Source organism: Diprion similis, chromosome 12 (genome assembly GCF_021155765.1).
Source record: "Diprion similis isolate iyDipSimi1 chromosome 12, iyDipSimi1.1, whole genome shotgun sequence".
Lineage (NCBI taxonomy): Eukaryota > Metazoa > Arthropoda > Insecta > Hymenoptera > Diprionidae > Diprion > Diprion similis.
In genome coordinates this window covers 14,093,951-14,114,303 of record NC_060116.1, presented here as the reverse complement: position 1 = coordinate 14,114,303, position 20,353 = coordinate 14,093,951, and the positions used below count along the sequence as shown (strand labels likewise).

Here is a 20,353-nt window from a genome sequence, read left to right as displayed (position 1 = left end):
TAATTCACGATTTACTCCAATTTTATCTCCAATACTATCCTCAAAAAAAAGTACAGCGAAGTATTTCAGTTAGTGGAGACAATTATCGGTCACAGCCGTTTGATCACGAGCGAAGTATCAGACACTGAATATGTATTCCACGCGAACGTCTCATCTCTGCGATCTCTCACTACGGCCGCGATCTCTTGTTCTCGAATAACTGGAATGCTCCCGCCTCGCTGGAATAGCCTGCGGCTAAGTTCACTGTGAACTTTCAAAATGTCTGCGGTGAATGAAGACGTGGATATAAATGAGGCGTTTGACGATATACTCTTCGGCGAAGAAATAGCGGAAAAAACTGGGTTTGCGGAAGGCTACAGAGCCGGCAGGACTCAAATGTCAGAGCCTTACCACTTGGGGTATCACAGAGCAAGTCAGGTGGCAGCGCAGCTGGGATTTTACAGCGGGGTTTTGGAGTATAACCTCAAAGCCAATTTGTTTCCTGAAAAAGTTATTGACTTGGCAAATAAATTGCAAAGCGATATAGAAAACTTCCCGAAACACAACTCGGACTCGATCGACATACTTAAACTGCTTGAGGACATAAAGCTAAAGTACAGCCGCATCTGCTCACTGGCAAAGATCAAATTTACTTATCCTGAACAAGAAAAACTCGATTTTTAACATGTGTTGCAAGTATCAACACTAGTTTCAACTTTGAAGTTGAAAATGTCTTTGTTTAGTGAGCACTTGGAGAAGGTAGCCAAAGTTTTAGCTACATATCAATCTTTGGTAGATTCTCATCTTGTCGATTTCATAACTGAAAATTTGTGGGATCAGTGCTTACCAGAATCACTGCGAAACGAGCTAGAAACACTGATTTCCAATCCAATCATTGACGCTCATTGGTATGGCCAAGAATCCGCTACACCAGAGCTGTATAAGTTCTACAAACTTATTGATGCGCTGTCTTTGGACAAATGTAACTTGGTATACGATCTCAGAAACATACCAGACCTTTTCTCGGAATGGGGAATCGATGTAGAGAATTTGAAGTCGAAGAATCACAAAGGTAGACTTGAATTTATGAATGAGAAAAAATCCTATGAAGTGGATATTGTTGCCAGAATCACTTCATCTTTGGCCAAAATTCATTCAAGCGCTGTTATTGACGCTGGAGCAGGAAAAGGCTATCTTTCTCAGCATATTTCGAAGAAATACAAAATTCCTGTCTTAGCCATAGATTCATCGGACATCGCTCACAGAGGTGCTATCAGAAGACAAAACATATTAAGGAAAAAACCCAACCAAAGTTCTCATTTGGTACGATTTTTGGACTTCAAGCTCCGACTTGTACTTTAACTGATTGATGTATTCAGAATATGTCAACTGAACCACTCTTTTTGCAGGTCCATCACTTGGCACAGCGCATAGATGAATGTACAGAGTTTGCAGAATTAGCAGAGAAACATTTTCCTACCTGGAGTTTGAGTCAAAACTTAACGCTAACAGGCCTCCATACTTGTGGTTCTTTGGGTCATTCGGTTATAAAGGCATTTTTAAAAACTGATTGCATAAAATCTCTCTGTTTAGTCACGTGTTGTTACCATTTAGCCGAGACCTCACTCAGCGGGAAGCTGAACGTTTCCAAAAATGCCAAAATGCTTGCGCAGCAGTCGGTTCAGCGTTCGTGCCAAAATGAGCATTCCCTATCACCAACACTTCACTACAGAGCAGTTTTTCAAGTCCTCCTTCATTCACTGGGTTAGAAAAATTATCTCCTAGACATAATTTTCTTTGAAAGTATCTGTACAAGTAATTTTAAGAATTTTTATTAGGCATGGAGGATGTTAAAGTGGGACGAGGTGCGCCATTGGACAATTTCGTAACTTACGCCAAGTGGGCATTGAAGAAAATTGGGTTGGATCCGAAAGAGGTGACATTTTTTGCTCACTCGACCAGTGGCAATTAAATTGGAAAATTTTACCATACAGAACACTGAAACTGAATATGATACATGGCCACTTTTCAGATTCCTGCCGACAATATCATTGAAGAATTGTACTGTTCCCATGAAAGTTTCAAGGCAAAAATGGAACTTTTTCAAACCTTGAGAATTCAACTTGGATCCGTTGTCGAATCTGCGATTCTATTGGACAGAATTATTTATTTAGAGGAAAGTAATATTTGCTCAAACTTTGCTCTGGTGCGACTATTTGATCCCTTGATATCCCCGAGGTGTTATGGAATAATTGCCATAAAGTAATGAATTTCTTACATGCCATTTTATCCTTCTATTGAATAGATGTTTGAAGATGTAAACATTGATAACTTATATTTATACAAGTATGAAGAAAAAATAAAAATTGCAAATTACTAGAAATACTTATATTTAGCAATGAACTTCGTCATTCTTATCTAAACTGCAATACAACAATTCTATAAAGATCTTATAACGTAGAGTAACTTTGATTTAAGTAGCAAATGGCAAATTATTGAAATAATAGTTAACATTTCACAGTCGAGAGTTTGTCTATAATCTTAATATTGTACATATTCCTATGAATACTGGTCATGCAAGTGACTAGAACTCTTCAGTTTTGGCAGACTCCAAGTAATCCATAACTGAGGAAAATCCTTCTTCCTGTACAACAGGAGCCAGAATTCCAGTTGGTCTTTGACCATTTCGCGTTCTACAAATGCTGCAATTGCACAGACCTCGACAAGGTGGACAAACCCAATTCTAAAATAAACGAAAAGAGAAAAGAAATTTAGAATACCTTTGCGGAAGATAAGTGCTTTGCTTTGTGGCAGCTTTAAGAAGGTTTCAATGAGTAGAGATTGTCTAGTGGGTATTGAATACAATGTTTGGAATCTTACAGGATCCTTCAATGCAACAGCCGCATCTTCCCCATATCTACCCCGCAAGCAAGGCCCGCAAAATTGACCCCTCACTCCTATGCATTCTCCAGATCTGCACACGGTTTTGGTGTCCAAAGTTTTTTGCCTGCACTGATGGCAGCTGGTCCCGTTTACTTTGCAGTAAGTTTTCCCCGAACTTCTATCGGCAATATTCAACAACTGTTCCTCAGTAATTTCATCGGGAGAAGGTATGCTGTCCGGATCGTACTCAGACTTGAGTACTTTATGGAATACTCGTTTCTTCCGTACATCCTCTTCCTCATCTTCCGAAGTCGAGGCTAAAGATTCGTCGTCATTCTCCTCATCTTCGTCGCCATATAAATCTAGTCTCATTAAACTGATCTCTCGTTCAAAAGGTATAGCCCAAGGAAAGAGGACCTTGAGTCTCGGACCTTTTCTCTTTTTATCACTATCTTCCACCTCGTCTGTATCGTCCGAATTGGAGCCAGAGACATTCTTCTTAGCACTGTTACGTGTGTTGTACTTCCTACGAAATTCAAGTTGTACTTTCCCTTTGCCCCAACGCTCAGTCCTCTTTGCATTCGGTTTACGTCTTTTCTTTGGCGGCTCATCGATCTCCACCCCGTCGTCAGAATCTTCCAAACTTCTCCGCCGCGATATGTCCAGCGGCTTTAAATCAGCCGTATCTTTTTTCAAGTCCTGGAAGAACTCTGCAAACTGCGAAAAAACAAGTTGATTTTCGTCATTCGATACATAACCGGCGTCTTATCGACCTAAGCATTAGAGGTTAGAAACGTTTTACTTACGAATGCGTCTCTTTCGGCGATATTTTTCTGACGAATAGCATCGTAATCGTCTTCTTCCATTTTTCGCTTGCAGTATTCAATTCCGAACAGTACAAGAAAATGATAAAACCAACAGTAATATAATCTTTGCAAGTGTCTAAATTAAAAGCCTAACTCCAAATATACAACAGGTTTGATCACAGCGTCCACAAGTGACTATAATTTGGCGCGAACGTTGACGCATGCGCGATACGGTTGGAAGGAAGAGAATCGAGAAAAACAAAAGAAATGCGTCTGACATTGACACCAGAAATTTCTAACCGTTGTAACTTCAAGGCAGCGTAGGTCAAGGGATAGGTCAAGAATAATTTTATTAGCAACAGTTGATGCGAACTTTTATCTTCATTCGGAACACCCGAAATATCTAAATATCTGTAAATAATTTTCGCCGAGTTTCGACAACGAGCGTGTGGAGCGTAACACATGAATACAGCGATACATTTCCCGATGCCCGATCGATACAAGCCCCCGTGAAATTCGTAGCAGCTGCAACATTCGAGCCGATCATGTTCATGTCGACATGAAAATTCGCCCTTTCATTCCTCTCCAAGTCTCCCCATCCTGCTGCAGGTATTCAAAATTGTATTATTATTATAATATTATAACGTCTATTTCAATAACTGATGAGAAATTATAAGTACCGCGGGCATACGTGGAATAATTCCTATTTCGGAATCCCGATCGAATCTTTTGCATCTTTTTTCTCTTTTCACATAACATGCAGTTGCTTCGCAGATTTTTATACGGACGGGTTTAAAATCAAGTTGCGAAGCTGAACCGGTCACGGTTAGTAGCCGAATGTCGCGAACTCCTTTCGAATCAAGTATCACTCTGCGCTTAATACGATTTTATCGAAGAATTATACATATTCTGATGGAATTCAACGAATTCTTAATCGTTCAGCCTCGCTGGCCTTTTGAAATCAACATTATAGTGCTATTGGTCGCTAACTTTAGTTATATACATCACGTTTTGAGCACGTAACATTATATCGGTAATTTTCATACGATAATTCTCTCACATTCTCACGTCAGCTGAGAATCGCTATTATGTGTAATATCTCCACGATGTATATCCATCGGTATTACTTTGTCTATTACATAGATACCTGCAATAAAGGTATATAGGTATAATTAAAATATATCAGGGAACCGCTACCGAATTCTTTTGTTAAGAACTCATACCTATACATGTACTGATAAAGTGAAAAACGTTATCGATTAGTCAATATGACTCGAGATTTCCGGGACGACTAAAACTTACTGCATTGACGCGATCTATTGATTCTCATGTGTGGAATTTGGATGACACGTGTTGTGCAAGAATTTAAACTCCACTTACGATCAATTTGTTCGCTCCATTGGAATGATTAGTTACACACATATTTACGCGGTTATTTATAGCACCATAATCTCGCCTTCTTCGTCACTTCGTTATTATATTGCTTCGAAACTGTTCGTGACATGAAAAAAAAAATTGAATTGATTTCAGTGTAAGTTGACTGTAACAGTTTATCGCATGCATCATGCAGAAGCGCTTCAAGAAATTCTACATAGTATACGCAAATTCATACGATTATGATAATCGCGAATGATAATTCACAGCTGATCATTTCAAAGAGATGAAATTTCTCTCTTTATTTACAATCACGTATTAGTTGTTTTCGACGAAGAGACCAGCTTTTATCGCATTTTCATTTCACACGCTGTGTACATAGGTGTGAATCAAAGTACAGACAGAGCCAATATTGATGGTAATAGGCCAGATATAATTAGTGCATGAATAAACAGCAGCGCACAACGGACTGCACATTACACTGCGGCAGAGTCGACATAATTGTGTGTTTTATACAAAGTTTAAAATTCTGTCGATCTTAAAGGTCATTTATATATACTTCGACTACAGAAATTAGTCGACAGAGCTACAATTAGATTTATATAAGTTACTCCCGTAGGTTAAAGTTCGCAAATGATGGTCGGGCGGCAATAAATGGAATTTTCCGTTAACCATAAAGCGTCACTGACCCGCGCCACGCAACGTTTTCATCATATCGTGATATCGAAATAGTATATCCGAGGGGTTACGCTATCGGTAAATGATCGTTGATAACGATTACGCGCTACGTAATAATTCTCTCTGCTTTAATTTCCCAGTCCGGTTTTTCTCCGTCACTGGGATTGTATTGCAGAGAATAATATTTATGTGTACTTATATTGAATTGTCACTCTCCGTATAATCAGTGTACAATATACACTGTATAATATAATTTATTAATAGCAATTTCTCGCCGTTCTTTGTCTATCTTTCCTCTGTTTTCGCTCCCGTTCTCTCTGTATCCAGAATCTGCAATTTCCCCTGCGCCTAAACTTTCTACACGACCAGTAATACCGTCGAATATATATATATACAAAATAATCGTGCAGTTCATACGAATTGGGAAGGGAAATGAGTTAAACTTTGAATTGCAATCGCGACGTGCTGCCGCAATGAGCTACGAGGCAAGATTTCAGCATTGGTATAATAAAAATTCAACCTTGGCGGGCTTATTTTACAAAAAATATCCTAATATACAGGGGATGCGGAGAACAGTAGTATTCGATCATATCTAGGCAGCTGCCGTGCTTTTCCACTTCCATCATTATTATAGCGAGACCCCGGAGGTTCTTGGACCATATAACGTGCGTTCGCCACCGCACGACTCTCAGTTTCATTTCGGCAGGTGGAGTATAACGTTTGGTTGTGTTCGCATGCAGTTTGGTTCGTCAAAACGTCTCTACACTCCATCCCTGCAAGACTTTATACCGACGGTGAGTATCTAATCTATATTAACGATGTAACATTCAATCACTCGAAACATGGATAAATTGAATAAATTACAATCCACGCCGTGCTAATATCCGTTGCACCGTAATTAATCACCGTGTTTTTCATACAGTGATAATTTTAATTTTTAAACGACGGAATATTTCAAGAGCTCGTCAAGTTTTAATTAAACCTGCCCGGATATTATGTCCGTTGTGTTTTTCTTTTATATCACACAAGTCAGTATCACAGCATACCTATACTTATAAATATAAATTGTATTGTTATATTTGCAATATAAATTTACTCAAGTGTTAACTGCAGACTTCAAGTTGCTGCTAATTATTATTATAGCACGAATGCAAGACGCTGTTGGCTCGTAAATGAATATTTAGCAATTCGAATCCGTTATTATGTTTCCCGTATAATATAATTTCTAACTGCCGATATCTTTCTTTTTTATAAATACAGAAAAAGTATGAGACCCCTGGCCAGATTCGCCCTGCGGACCTTCGGTAGTCAGCAAAATGGGAGAAAAAATTGTCTCCAGCAGTATTCGAGGGGCCTTAGTTCGCAGGAGGTTTTCACTCGAGAATCCAAGCACGGGGCCCACAACTACGCCCCGTTGCCCGTCGCCCTTACGAAGGCGGAAGGGGTCTGCATGTGGGACGTCGAAGGGAAACGATATTACGATTTTCTGAGCGCCTATTCAGCCGTCAATCAGGGACACTGTCACCCCAAGATCTACAAGGCGATGGTCGACCAGGCGAAAACTCTGACCCTCACATCTCGCGCATTTTACTCAGACGCGTTGGGTGAATTTGAGGAATACATCACGAGCCTGTTCGGGTAATGATTCCGCAAGAGTTTCCCGTTTTTCTACATCGATAATCGGATAATATGAAGCGTTTGATAAGCAGCTTGCCGGCGCGTGTATAATGAATTTTCAATATGGTCATAGCACGTGCCCGACTGTGATAGGCACTCGCGGTAATAATTTAGATATTCGTATGTGCGGATAGTCCCGGTATGTGTGGGTATATTCGGTGAATCGAATCACCCCACTCGATGTTTTATCGTTAGTAGGAGTTCGTCTTAGTGACGTGAGATCGGCAAGTTGTACAGCAATTGCAATATTTTCAAATATTGCGAAAATAGTAACTACCTATATTAATTTTTTCATCACATGTACATGTACATGTGTATGTGTATATGTATATTGTATATCAGTTGCAGATTCCTGCTCTAAACTATATCTGTTTGGATTATTATACGTCAGTCTTATCTTACTTGACGACGAAACGTGTTATTACTACATCTCTCTTTATCATGCAATATTGTACGGGTTATGAACACGAGCTGATTATCTGCCCGGGTATCTCGAGAATCCAATTATCAATCGGAGAATTCGATCAGTGCTTTGCTGGCGCTACTAGTTTGACCGTAATAACTAAGGAACAGGGTTGATAAACACGTTTTTCTCCTGCTTGCCAGCTACGACAAATGGTTGCCAATGAACACGGGAGTGGAGGGTGGAGAGACAGCCTGCAAGTTGGCCCGGAAATGGGGTTACTCCAGCAAAGGAATTCCCGAGAATTCAGCGAAGATCGTATTCGCCGAGGGGAACTTTTGGGGCAGGACCATGAGCGCGATCTCGTCAAGCACGGACCCTACAAGCTACAAAGGATTCGGCCCCTACATGCCTGGGTTCCAGGTCATCCCCTACGACGACCTGAAGGCTCTGGACGAGGCCCTAGCCGATCCCAACGTGTGCGCTTTCATGGTGGAGCCGATCCAGGGGGAGGCTGGTGTCGTCGTTCCCCAGGTGAAGATCCTTCAACGGTCTGCGTTGATCACTGCCAATTTGCAGCGTGGATTAACAATAAGGCGACCGCGGTCTATCACCGTGCTCTTGTTTATTCGCAGGAAGGCTACCTGAAGAGTGTCAGGGAACTTTGCACGAAACACAACGTGCTCTGGATCGCCGACGAGGTTCAGACCGGACTGGCGAGGACCGGCAAACGATTGGCGGTCGATCACGAGGGAGTGCGACCGGACATCGTTATCTTGGGCAAAGCCTTGTCCGGGGGATTTTACCCGGTGTCCGGAGTTCTCGCCGACGACCAAGTAATGCTCACTATTAAGCCCGGCGAGCACGGATCGACCTACGGCGGTAATCCTTTGGGTTGTAGGATCGCCATGGCTGCGCTTCGTGTCCTGGAGGATGAAAAACTAGCCGAAAACGCGCAGAGGCTCGGCGAAATACTGAGAAAGAAGCTGGGCCAGCTGCCGAAAGAAATCGTCAAGCTGGTCCGCGGGAAGGGGCTACTCAACGCGATCGTTGTCGCAGATGGTAATTTAATGTCAGCCACGAAACGGTGGATGCGATTACTTAAAAAATTCTCATACTCGAATAATACGATTACGCATTTGATGTAATTATTTTTTATCCTGCAGGATACGACGCGATGGAGATTTGCTTGAAATTCCGGGATGAAGGCCTTCTCGCCAAACCCACACATCGTCAAATAATCAGGCTGGCTCCGCCACTGGTTATAAACGAAGAACAACTCGAGGAGTCGATCGGTATTATATCCAAAGTGATCAAACAATATCAGAAATAATACAACTTCGACTATTATACAATATATACTCGCCTGAACGACTGAATTATAATATTTAACTTATTCAATTCATGCAAATGTAGGTACATTATGTATATGTATGTATGTTGGTTTTATATTAATGAAATACTACATTTTCATAATAATTTTTGTACTGCGGTCGGCATTGACGGCTCAATATTTCGTGTGATATCTCACCTCCACTTATAAGATATTATCGATATAAATATGAATCCTGAAAGACTTGCTCGAAAAAATTGAAAATTGTACATTTTCAAATTGTATAATAGTTGTATTTAAAGTATATTATATCACGCATGAAAGTCTCGAGAATGATTCCGAGATTTTATTGTCAAATTTATATAAAGTTCATGTGTACAAACTGTGCAAACGTTCCATAGATTTGGTTCATTATTTTACTTTTTGTGATATACATATTTTTTAAAAAGTAAATTTCACAGTTGGTGCATTATTATCACATTGAGAAACATAAATGATGATCGGTAATACGATGGTGAAAAAACAATACTTGACTGATCAAATTATCCGTCGACTTTAGTCTCATTTACAAGAGAGTAAAAATTCACTTCAAAGTAACTACACAGTACACACGCATGTTTACTCACAACCATAACATTTTATCCCCAGTGTTTTCAAGCTGCCTATCATTTACTGAACTGAGAACGAGTGCTATCAACAATTGTGGCGCCTGTCAAGTGACAACAACGTTAATCGTCTAGAGGGCAATACATAAATATAGAATTATCTGCAGTTTTCCCAATTCGAGATATAAAAAATTCTGTTTTTATACACAGTACATACATATATCTAAGATACGTCACTCGAAATGAATACAACAAGATAGTTGGCACAACGTTGCAACTCTCTTATCGTTTGCAAATATTGTGCGATGTTGGTGCAGTCGTATAATCCTAAAGATAGGCCGGCTATCACATCGGTGGTATAAATTAACGCGTCCAGCCTCCAGCTTCATCAAAGATTAACAGAAACTCGCGTTACTCGGAGCTGTTTAGAAGTTATTCTCGTCCCTCTTTTCTGGATGTGATTTTCCTCCCCTTAAGTAACACAGTGTCGAAGAAAGTTTCTGCCGGAACTTTATCCACCCGAAGTTGAATACCTGTATATAAAGGAGAAATTGCACCCACGGGAAGATTGATCATTTTTTCATTCCTCTTCTGCTAGAAAAAGAATGCAAACTCCGATAAGGCAGAGAGTAGCTTCCATCGTTCAGAAGCCGGAAGTCAAGCGTTTATTGACTGCCCAGGAGATCATCGATCGGGACGATCGGTTCGGGGGTCGACACTTTAAGCCACTTCCGGTCGTTCTGACACGAGGACAAGGCGCCTTCCTCTGGGATGTCGAGGGTAAAAAGTACCTCGACTTCTTGGCCGGTTTTGCGGCCGTCAATCAAGGACACTGCCACCCTCGACTCGTAAAAACGATGCAGGATCAGGCCGAGAAACTCACTCACACCTCCAGGGCGTACTACACTGAACCCTTGGGTGCCCTGTCCGAGTATTTGACCAATCTTTTTGGCTGGGACCGTTTCGTCCCAATGAATACAGGTAAAGAATCGAACGGATATTCGGAAGAACTCTCACAAGGAAGGTATCCCGGGTCGATCTCTACGATTTAATTTCTTTTGTAATATGTTATAGTAGACTAAAATCTAAGCGACACGTATTTTTTTTAACAGCCATTAAACACTTTAAGGGGGTGAAACCACCCTCCAAAGTAAGGCATGTCAAGGGACGATTTGGCAGTTTCATCCAAAAAAACATGATATTTTTTAACCGTTCCAACTGGAAAAGTTTCGTCATAACGAGAAATGAGAAATGTATTTGCCTCATTTAAAAAAAAACTGCCAAATCATCCCTTGACATGCCTTATTTTGGAGGACCGGTTTCACTCCCTTAAAGTGTTTATTGGCAGATAAAAAAAGTACTTTTCGCTTAGTTTTTAGTCTACTATAACATATTACAAACGAAATTAAATCGGAGAGATCTACCTGGGATACCTTCCTTGTCAGTGAAACGCTCGAGAATGATATTTTGAATTTAAAATAAATGTGCAGCTTGCAAGTTGCTGAAAAAAAATTGTTTTATCAATGCAGGAGTCGAGGCCGGAGACACGGCGTTGAAGATGGCGAGACGATGGGCTTACAGAACGAAGAAGGTACCCAGCAACAGGGCGTCGATACTGTTCGCAAAAGGTAACTTTTGGGGCAGATCATTAGCCGCAGTTTCGTCGTCTACCGATCCGAACTGTTTCACGGACTTTGGTCCCTACATGCCGCTGTTCGATACTGTGCCTTACAATGACTTGAAAGCTCTCGAGTCGAAATTCGAAGCGGATCCGAATATCTGTGCGTTTATGATGGAGCCGATCCAAGGTGAAGCTGGTGTCGTCGTTCCGACGGTGAGCTGCGTCTCGCTTTTGTCCTTCCATTTAAATATTTCGTGTTTATCGGTGAAAAAATATCGAATCAAAAGTTTGAAAGAGTGAGAAAGTCGTTTAAAAATTCAAAAAAAAAAAATATATAATAAGCTAAAATATTAACAATTTGAGAACAGGATTTTTAATTAGAACGTTCAAAATTATTCAAATCTCGTGGTTTTGATCCGATTACTCTGAGCTAATCTTGCTTGCTAAATTTTTTGACAATATTCAGCAAACTTCACATTGCTAGTGGAATTGCCATTCCAAATTTCCTCAGATTTATTATTCTAATAAATAGCGTAAGGATGTTGAATTTGTGTTCGTCATCATTGGGGAAAGTAACGTGTAGCTGAAGATTTTTGGAACAATGTATCGTGCGGTCGCCGGTATTATAAAGGGGGAGTGTTTCAAACGATTTGTAAATTGGTTTGACGGCTACGCTCCCCTGTCCATAGGGATTATATTTATGGTCTGGTGTGTGTATATAGAGGTGTCTCATAGCTGTCAATCCAAACTTATTATCAACGACGTTCTGCATCGCGAGTCCCAACTTTTAATGCCATTGAAACATTTATTCCCACGTGTTATACCTATATATACAAAACAATTCCCCACAAGGTACTCCGACGAAATTTTATATCCCCTCTTCTTCACCGTCCACAAGGCTCTGATAAAATTCAGTATAAAGTCGTTGCCGTGTCAAGGAATGAAAATTTTTATGAAAATAAAAAAAATAAAAAACGAATTTATTATACTTTAGAGCTTGCAGATTGCGTTGTTTGTGAAAAAGTAATCCCTGTTGAAATATATTGTTTACTGCACGCTATCTTGCTGAAAGATAAATAAGTTACATCTTAAAGATATGTTATCTGTATTATCCCGCAGGACGGATATTTACGCGGTGTCAGAGAACTCTGCACAAAATACAATATTCTGTGGATTGCTGACGAGGTTCAAACAGGACTTGGAAGGACCGGCGACAGACTGGCAGTCGATCACGAGAAACAACGCCCGGATATTCTAATTCTGGGAAAAGCCCTGTCCGGTGGAATGTATCCGGTATCCGGTGTTCTGGCCGATGAGGAGGTGCTCGATTTTGTCCTATTAATATCGGCAAACGTCATTATTTGAAGAATATTTCTGTTTTTTTTTTCTTTTTTCGAACGGGACTAATATTCGCAATTTGGGGTCGCATTTGGTGATTTAAATTCTTTTCTCCTTACCGCAGTTTACAGGCAGTTATTGTAAAAGGAGGTGAAACATAAACATGCGTTTGTTCTGACATGCCTGTATATACGTGTTTGACTGTTACGTTTATATACTTTCTTGAATATGAATTTATATCCGTGTTAAGGCGAAAGAAAGTTGGCACAAGATTTCTTTATTTATATGCGCGTGAAGGGATGTTGTTAACATTATACACGAACACTAGGAAAATGGGGATCAACGTATCTGTGGGATAGGATAATAATTCTTTTCCTTGATGTATTCAACCATTTCCAGATCGTCTTTGGACTCGAGACCGGATCGCACGGAAGTACTTTTGCCGGAAGTCCAATCGGCGCTGCCGTTGCCCTGGAGGCTGTGAAAATTCTAGAGGAGGAAAAGCTCGCGGAGAACGCCAAGAATTTGGGGAAAATCTTGAGGGTGGAGCTGGAAAAATTGCCCAAAGACATCGCCACGGAAATTCGAGGCCGAGGGCTGCTCGCTGGGGTTTTGGTCAACAAGGGTGCGTCATACTTAATAAACCATCCTCCACCCCTTAAAAAAAAAAAAAAACTTTTACGCGCTTCTTCTTTCTCCAGCGGCGCGGAAAATACACATCCACAAGCGTAGTGCGTTATTATTATACCCATAGAGGCCTGTAATTTTTCCGCTTATACACGCTTCGTCGAGCAGGACAGTTTCAAGTTGGCAATGCATTTTCGCGTCTTCTTCTCCGATATCACGCAGCCCAGCCGGTGATCCTGCGGAAATCCCTGCACACCCTCGAAATTGGTGGACCTCTGACTAATCGGCAGATGTTCGCACTCGAGCCAATGCAATCTATCGTGATTCATTCTCTGATGGAAATTAAATCTTTCGGAAGAACCAAGTGTTAGACTGGGTTCGAACCCTCCCTCCTATACCAACGCGACCAGAATTAGAATTAACGTGTGTTGTACGCGCAAATAACCGAGTCGATCAATCTTATCCGCGGGAAGAAGATTAAGATTAACTATTAGGAATACATAATATCACCGCGTGCGGGCGAAATTTTAATCACGTAATTATAGTAATTTTATCATTTTTACCACGCGTGATTAATTGTTTCCCTCAGCTTTCCGCGGTTTGTGTATAGTTAGAATCGTCTAACATTTTTCAATCTTGTATAATTATATCTAATTAATTAATAAATTTACAGAGATCGCCGACGGATGGGACATCTGCTTGAGGCTCAGAGATGCTGGATTGTTGAGCAGGCCAGCGCATGGACAAATAATTCGAATATCACCTCCTCTGACGATAACTGAGGATCAATTAAGAGAAGGAATCCACATTCTGACGACCACCTTACTCAGTTATTAACGTAAGTTGCTATCCAGAAAAATGTACGACGTGATTGTACACGGCTTAACTGCGTCTATTCCACGGAATTCTTCAAACTTATAAGTTTACTTTATGGAATTTTATTACTCCGTTTAACATAGATATTATCAGCCTGTGTCTATATTTATACATTACGATCGGAAAAATACTCGGTGTACGTATTTCTTTTTTTCTTATATCGCCTTCTCTTATTTTTATTCACTTTATCGCTTTCCAATTACTTGAATGAGCAAATAACATATCTACGACGTTTACTTGACCATATTTTTTTTCTTCCTCAACAATCAGGAAAATACATGGTAGATTCCGGAGTCAATATTTTCGTCGTGCCTTTTAATGTAACACACAATTTCGATGTCAAACCTACAGTGAGTACCAGAAATCGACTGTCAACCGAAGACGAAAGTTTCATCAGTTTATTTTACGCTCTTTTAGGCATTTACGTCAGAAAAATAAAGAAATTTCAAACACTGTCGTCGACGATAACGCGACACGCGCATACATCACGTCGTCGAACTACATGCAATCGTACAGTAGATACTATATTATAAGTAATTAAAGTCATAAATTTAAAGGGGTGAAAAATATATATCGATACTGTTATCAGTAATCAACGTTTATTCTCGTCGTTGGTTGATTGAGTTTAATATTTACACAACACTTCGCGAATCAAGTATATAATATTACGCGAAGCGCGTATAGTTATTAATACATTCTCTTTGATAAGAAATGCAGCGTTCAATTAAAGTTTCAATCGTTTCGAAACAATGACTAAAGACGACGAGCATGACTATTCAAATTATACGTGTATGAAATTAACAATAATTACAAGATATGCTGGCAGGTTGTTTATAATATGAATCAACATAAAATATTCGAATCTCCAAAGAGACTGACTTAATAACAATCAATACTTTACAAATATGCCAAACGGGATACATACGTAACTTCCGTAATTACATATTCACGTACAATTAAAAATAATGCAAATAAAAAGATCATATATAGATATATTGCCACAGCTTGCGTATGTATATATATATATTAATCACAGTATTCGATTGATTCGGTAAAACAGTCGCGTTATATTTACTAGTCTTTTCGTGGAGTTCAGCTATGGGTCTCGGCGTGTCTCTTCAAGTGTCTCTTTAGACTGAACGCTTGGGAAAACATCTGATTGCACTCACCACACTTGAATGATTTCCTACCACTGTGCAGGTCCAAATGCCTCTTGAGATGACTAGACAGTTTAAATTTCTTCCCGCATAATCTGCAAGAATGATCTCTTTCGGAGTTGTGGGATGCTTTATGATTTTTCAGGTGACTCGACTGCGAGAAGGATTTGCTACATAAATCGCACTTGTAAGGCTTAAGTTTTTTGTGGATTCTCAAATGCTCGACCAAGTTACCGTGTTGATTGAAGCTTTTTTCGCAAAATTCGCACTTATGTGCTTTCAGATCTTTGTGCGATTCCAGATGTACTTTCAAGTTGTACTTCTGACTGAAACGCTTGTCGCAATACTCGCACTGGACTAAATTTTCACCCGTATGCAGCCGTAAGTGAGCCTTGAAGTTTTTGAGGAAACGAAACTTCTTCTTGCAGACGTTGCACTCAAACGGACCTGCCTTTTCAGGGTTCACCTTTTCCGTACCAAATTTGTGACTCCTCAAATGATCCTCCAGATAAGAAGCAAAAGCAAATGGTTTGCTACATATTGTGCACACATGCACGTTCGTCTTTGTATGCAATCTCACATGGGCGTTCAATTTGCTTTTGGAGGTGTAAGCTTTGTCACATATCGAGCACTTGAAGGGTCTCACACCGGTGTGAGACAACTGATGAGTCAACAATTTTGACTTCTGTGCAAAGGACTTTGGGCACAGAAGGCATTTGTGCTTTTTATACTTAGGCATCGCGTTCACTGTCTCGTTTTCAGATACTTTACCGGAAAATACAAGATTTTCAGGAAGTGGAATCGTTGCAGCATCAAGACATTGAAAAGATCCGCGCATCGATGAGTTCCCCACTTGCTCTGTGTTCTCCTGTACATCGACGAGAGGTTCACTGCTGGAAAAATCGACATTCCCAAGTTTCCTAGAACTGTCTACAACCTGCCTGGAGAAGGATAAATTCTGTATCGAATTGTCAGCCGTTTGATTCACCGTTCTATCGTAGCTCAAGTTCTGTGCTATTTGGTTCGAATCTTCGCTAACTTCTATGTTTGTATTATCGCCAGAAGACATATCGATGTTGTCGGAGCTGTGAGTAAAGTTGTGACTGATTAATTGGGTCCTGTTTGTGAATGTGTGATTACAAAGCGAACAATGCAAGGCGCACGCTGCTCTACTCGGTTCCTCGTCGTTGACTTGTGTCACATGCATTAAGTTGGACCTCAGTATAGATGACACACCGTTTTCATCGTCTGCAGCCAAATTACCATTCAAATTATTCATGTTGAAATATGTATTCCGAGGCTCGACTATGTGCATGTGCTGCACTGGGGTCGTGTTGTGGACTGAAGAGACGTGCAGTCTATTGTGCGCGCACAACTCTTCGTAATTTACAAAAACTGCGCTGCATTCGAGGCATTTCAATATCTTGCGATAAGTTTCATTTGGCATGTAACCCTGGTTCTGTTGATACAACTTGCAGCCAGCTACTGTCGAGTATGATGTTAATCCTGACACCTGCGTTACAAATTTATGGATTAGAAACATTAAGAAAATGACGAAGATTAGGTTGCAACGACATTGTTAAATAGTTGCTGGATCGTTATGCAATTTGCTAATACAGCATATGGATTTGTAAGGCTTTTGTAAACTGGATAAATATGCTTTTGCTTGGAAAATCTATGTCGTTGTCTTATATTCTTCAAGAGACAAGCATCTTCAGCTTTTGGATGCTGTACATATTTGTACATCGTTAATGAAGAATTCCTCAATTTTTCTTGATCGATACCTTATCGGCGGCTTGTCTAAGCGCAATATCCGCAGCGCGACATTGTTCCCTATAGAGCAGCGCAGATTCAGCCCTGGTAACGCACCGATCGCACATTTTCTCTGGTAGACCATCACCTTGCCATACCTTCAATCACGATTTACAGATTGTGTTACAAATTCGAGCGCATTTTGAGCAGCTTGTCAAAATAGGAAAGAAAAGCATGGGATCATAACCTCCAAGCAGGACAGTGATCGCAGTTTTGCAGCGAGGGACGAGCCGGCCGGCCCGACGAATAGGCAGACCATTTTCTCCCCGTCTTCTCTGAGGCACGTGCGACATAATTTGCTAATATTCTCGCTGTCAATCTCTTTCGTGACGATAAACATCGCTGATGCTTTTGCCAATTTGACGTTTACCTTAGCCGGCGCGTCCCAGCGATCGATTTTTGTTTTTCCGTCTGCTATATCGGCTCGGGTAAAGTGGCGCCGCCATTCGGCGAGCGCGGTAATTTCTGTGCCTTTGAAATGTGTAATATCAAGATTTACAACTGCGTGTTAATTTAGACTTTAGTTGATAATATTCGATTTCTATAAAATTTTCTTCGTATAATAAACTAGTATAAAATTTTATTTCTCATGTTTTATCGTCTGTCACAATATCAGCTATGCAGGCTTTGTAGTGGCGTTATAATTTTGAATGATAATTAATGCAAGAGGTGGGATAAAACAGCAGGTATGTATGTAGTACGTCGTTTCGTGTAGTTACTAATTACAGCAGGCTTTTTGCAACGCTCGTTTTCGGGCTGAATGTAATTCAATTAGTGGGCAAAGGAAATTAAAAAATCCCTTTAGAAAAACTCGACACGTCAATTACCTGTCAGCCAAAGCGTCTATTCATCAACTGATAAATAAATAAACAGGCTCCAATAATACGCGGCGTATGCAGTGTGTTCGTGTCTCCATTGTGCAGGGGCGGAAAATCCAATATTTCATTTTCGCGTTTATTCCCATGAGGGAGGGGAAGAGAGAAGGTCGAGCGTGTCGGCGAGGCACAGCGGTTGGGGGGGAAAGAAAGCTCACAATCAGAACTGGCACGAAAAACAGAGAAGTTTCCTACGTCGATCACAGTTTGCGATATCCATGTAGAAAATGTACTACGAGACATGACGTGAAAATAAAATATACAAAAAGAAAAGCTCTTATTCTGTTCCAGGGCAGACTGACGTTTTGCATGTAAAAGCTGAACGTTAAATTGACTGAAAAAAAGAAATCGTTTCGTGTTCTGTATACCCCACTAAAAGACGAACGCGTTGCTGCATATCTTTAGGCGGAACGAATTTTCCTTGTACGAGTATTAATTTACCCGCATCGTCTAGAATCGGCTCTTGCGAAATTATGACCGTATATCGTATATCCTGTAGCCATTTCTCATTATATTAACGCGCAAGGTATGAAATGCGAGCACGTATTACAATTAACATGTATTAATTTTCAATTCTATTTATAATATAATTATGGGTTCTGGATAAGAGGGTATAGGAATTTCTTAATACGTACACCTACCTACGAATATACATTTTGTTTTCATATATATATATTCGCTCTTCGTTAGCGAAATTGAAATTAATAGCCTGGGCCAAAAAGTGATTATCGCGTATCGTTGCCAAATTTAAATTACTCCCTAAAAGTTTCTCAGCGAAATGCGAGGATCCCTTCTCGACTGCTAGGCAGCGGGATAAACTTTGTTAGAGAAATCCGGGATTCGCGATGATGGCGAAATTAAACGGGCGACACGGTATTGTAACAGGATTTCCCCCAAAATCCATTCTTCATTGAGTTCAAACTGTTCAACGTATCGTCGTCTCGGAGTGAAGAAAATCCCGATGCAGGCACTCGTCCCAGTTTGCTAAACATGAGCTTTTTCTCCGTTATACGCAGGTTCAAGGGTGACGTTTCCTGCCTGACAAATTAGTGTTTAAAATGACTCTTGAAAATATCACGTACAGGTACAGTCAGAAGCGTGACCTCGTTAGGCTAATTGGCTAATATTAAGCACCTCTGCAGGAATTACAAAAGCACCTAAACCGTATCTTTTCGTCCCATCAAATCGTTTTCCGTGCGGGGGCGCAGAGAAAAAGTGTCCACTTATGTAGCTAAAAAGGTGAACTGAATATCCATTTTGCCCTCACCAAGGAGCAGCTGCTTTAGTTAGTAGAACCTTCATAATTTAATGCGTGCTAAAACTTTGTTGTAGGGCTTTGCGTCGCTCGATGGAATATGGATTTTCATATTATCTTCGTGGAATCGTACCGCACGAGGTGTAATAGCTGCGTATATTATACCGCGTTGAAGAAGAGAACTCTTTAAAAAATGCATGGAAACGTTGCAGAGCGAATTTCATACACCGTATGGCAATTAAGTACTCGGCATTCTCCTGTCGACAGTGACAACGCCACGTGGGGAACAAACGGAATATTGAAGACGAACAAGGTACCGTCGATTCGAATGCATATATCATATGAAATATCAGCAAGCATGCAGAACGTGCAAGAGAGTGTGTTCGGTATTCCGACGTAAGCGTGGTGGATATCGATACGTGAATAGCTCGGATTTGTACAGTCTGGTTTGAAATAAGACGAGAGATAATGTATGAGCCAGACATCGGAGAGCCGAGCTTTCCGCCAATAGAAATAAGTCGATTAATAAATTTATCGCAAATCCGAGATGTGTAAAATCGCTACGGTGAATTCTCAACGCCTGCAGGTCTTTTCTTCGTACTTTTTAGCTCTGTCTATACCTCGGCAAGAGTAAGCAAATATATCGCCGGACTGTAACAAGGTATACAATATTAAATTTGCATCAATTTGAATAATACCGAAGCTCGCTGTGGTATCGACGCTGTGCATGCACAGGGCCGATATCTTCTATATATAAATTACTGTTTTCCTTTCATTTGCACGCGTTATTTTCTACACGCTTCGAATAATTGATATATAGGCACATTGGTGTATATTTATATTGTACGAGAGTATACTTGTGCCTGTATGAAGTCGTTGCATCGGTGTACCTGTTGGATAAAAACTGCGATGTATATTGTATCTTCGAGATGGAAAATTGCCGCGTTCATTTTATTTATCAGTGTATTTCCATTAGCCGGAATTTGAAATGTACGTTTCTATACACATGCAAAGCGGCATCGCGCGGTTAGGAACCGAGTTTATCATGTTGGGC

The 20,353-nt window shown here is 40.4% G+C and overlaps 6 protein-coding genes across 8 annotated transcripts; 4 read left to right on the top strand and 2 right to left on the bottom strand.

Moving 5' to 3' along the window:
• The first annotated feature begins 64 nt into the window (after positions 1–64).
• On the top strand, positions 65–663 carry LOC124413593. Its single transcript, XM_046894296.1, has one exon. It carries the CDS (start codon positions 259–261, stop codon positions 661–663), a length of 405 nt encoding a protein of 134 aa, XP_046750252.1. The 5' UTR covers positions 65–258.
• A 45-nt stretch (positions 664–708) lies between these two features.
• Positions 709–2,355, top strand: LOC124413591 (probable methyltransferase-like protein 25). Its single transcript, XM_046894293.1, has 4 exons — positions 709–1,302; positions 1,389–1,743; positions 1,818–1,915; positions 2,012–2,355. The coding sequence occupies exons 1-4, from the start codon at positions 709–711 to the stop codon at positions 2,243–2,245; spliced, it is 1,281 nt and encodes a 426-aa protein (XP_046750249.1). The 3' UTR covers positions 2,246–2,355.
• Positions 2,352–3,912, bottom strand: LOC124413592 (cell division cycle-associated protein 7-like). The gene is made up of 3 exons (XM_046894294.1): positions 3,669–3,912; positions 2,860–3,579; positions 2,352–2,722 (listed from the first exon to the last, which is right to left on the bottom strand). Exons 1-3 carry the CDS (start codon positions 3,726–3,728, stop codon positions 2,564–2,566), a joined length of 939 nt encoding a protein of 312 aa, XP_046750250.1. The 5' UTR covers positions 3,729–3,912; the 3' UTR covers positions 2,352–2,563.
• Positions 3,913–6,291: 2,379 nt separating this feature from the next.
• Positions 6,292–9,279, top strand: LOC124413140 (ornithine aminotransferase, mitochondrial). The gene is made up of 5 exons (XM_046893517.1): positions 6,292–6,514; positions 6,981–7,358; positions 8,004–8,334; positions 8,436–8,862; positions 8,967–9,279. Exons 2-5 carry the CDS (start codon positions 6,988–6,990, stop codon positions 9,131–9,133), a joined length of 1,296 nt encoding a protein of 431 aa, XP_046749473.1. The 5' UTR covers positions 6,292–6,514; positions 6,981–6,987; the 3' UTR covers positions 9,134–9,279.
• Positions 9,280–9,983: 704 nt separating this feature from the next.
• Positions 9,984–15,729, top strand: LOC124413161 (ornithine aminotransferase, mitochondrial-like). Of its 3 annotated transcripts, none has more exons than XM_046893551.1 (6): positions 9,984–10,719; positions 11,268–11,572; positions 12,479–12,679; positions 13,097–13,322; positions 13,998–14,162; positions 15,641–15,729. In XM_046893551.1, exons 1-5 carry the CDS (start codon positions 10,344–10,346, stop codon positions 14,159–14,161), a joined length of 1,272 nt encoding a protein of 423 aa, XP_046749507.1. In that variant the 5' UTR covers positions 9,984–10,343; the 3' UTR covers position 14,162; positions 15,641–15,729. The 3 variants fall into 3 exon arrangements, with proteins under 3 accessions (XP_046749507.1, XP_046749506.1, XP_046749505.1); XM_046893550.1 differs by lacking the exon at positions 15,641–15,729 and adding an exon at positions 14,618–15,138; XM_046893549.1 differs by lacking the exon at positions 15,641–15,729 and adding an exon at positions 14,471–15,138.
• On the bottom strand, positions 15,192–17,546 carry LOC124413160 (zinc finger protein 2 homolog). The gene is made up of 3 exons (XM_046893548.1): positions 17,357–17,546; positions 17,142–17,267; positions 15,192–16,870 (listed from the first exon to the last, which is right to left on the bottom strand). Exons 1-3 carry the CDS (start codon positions 17,507–17,509, stop codon positions 15,293–15,295), a joined length of 1,857 nt encoding a protein of 618 aa, XP_046749504.1. The 5' UTR covers positions 17,510–17,546; the 3' UTR covers positions 15,192–15,292.
• Positions 17,547–20,353: the final 2,807 nt, after the last annotated feature.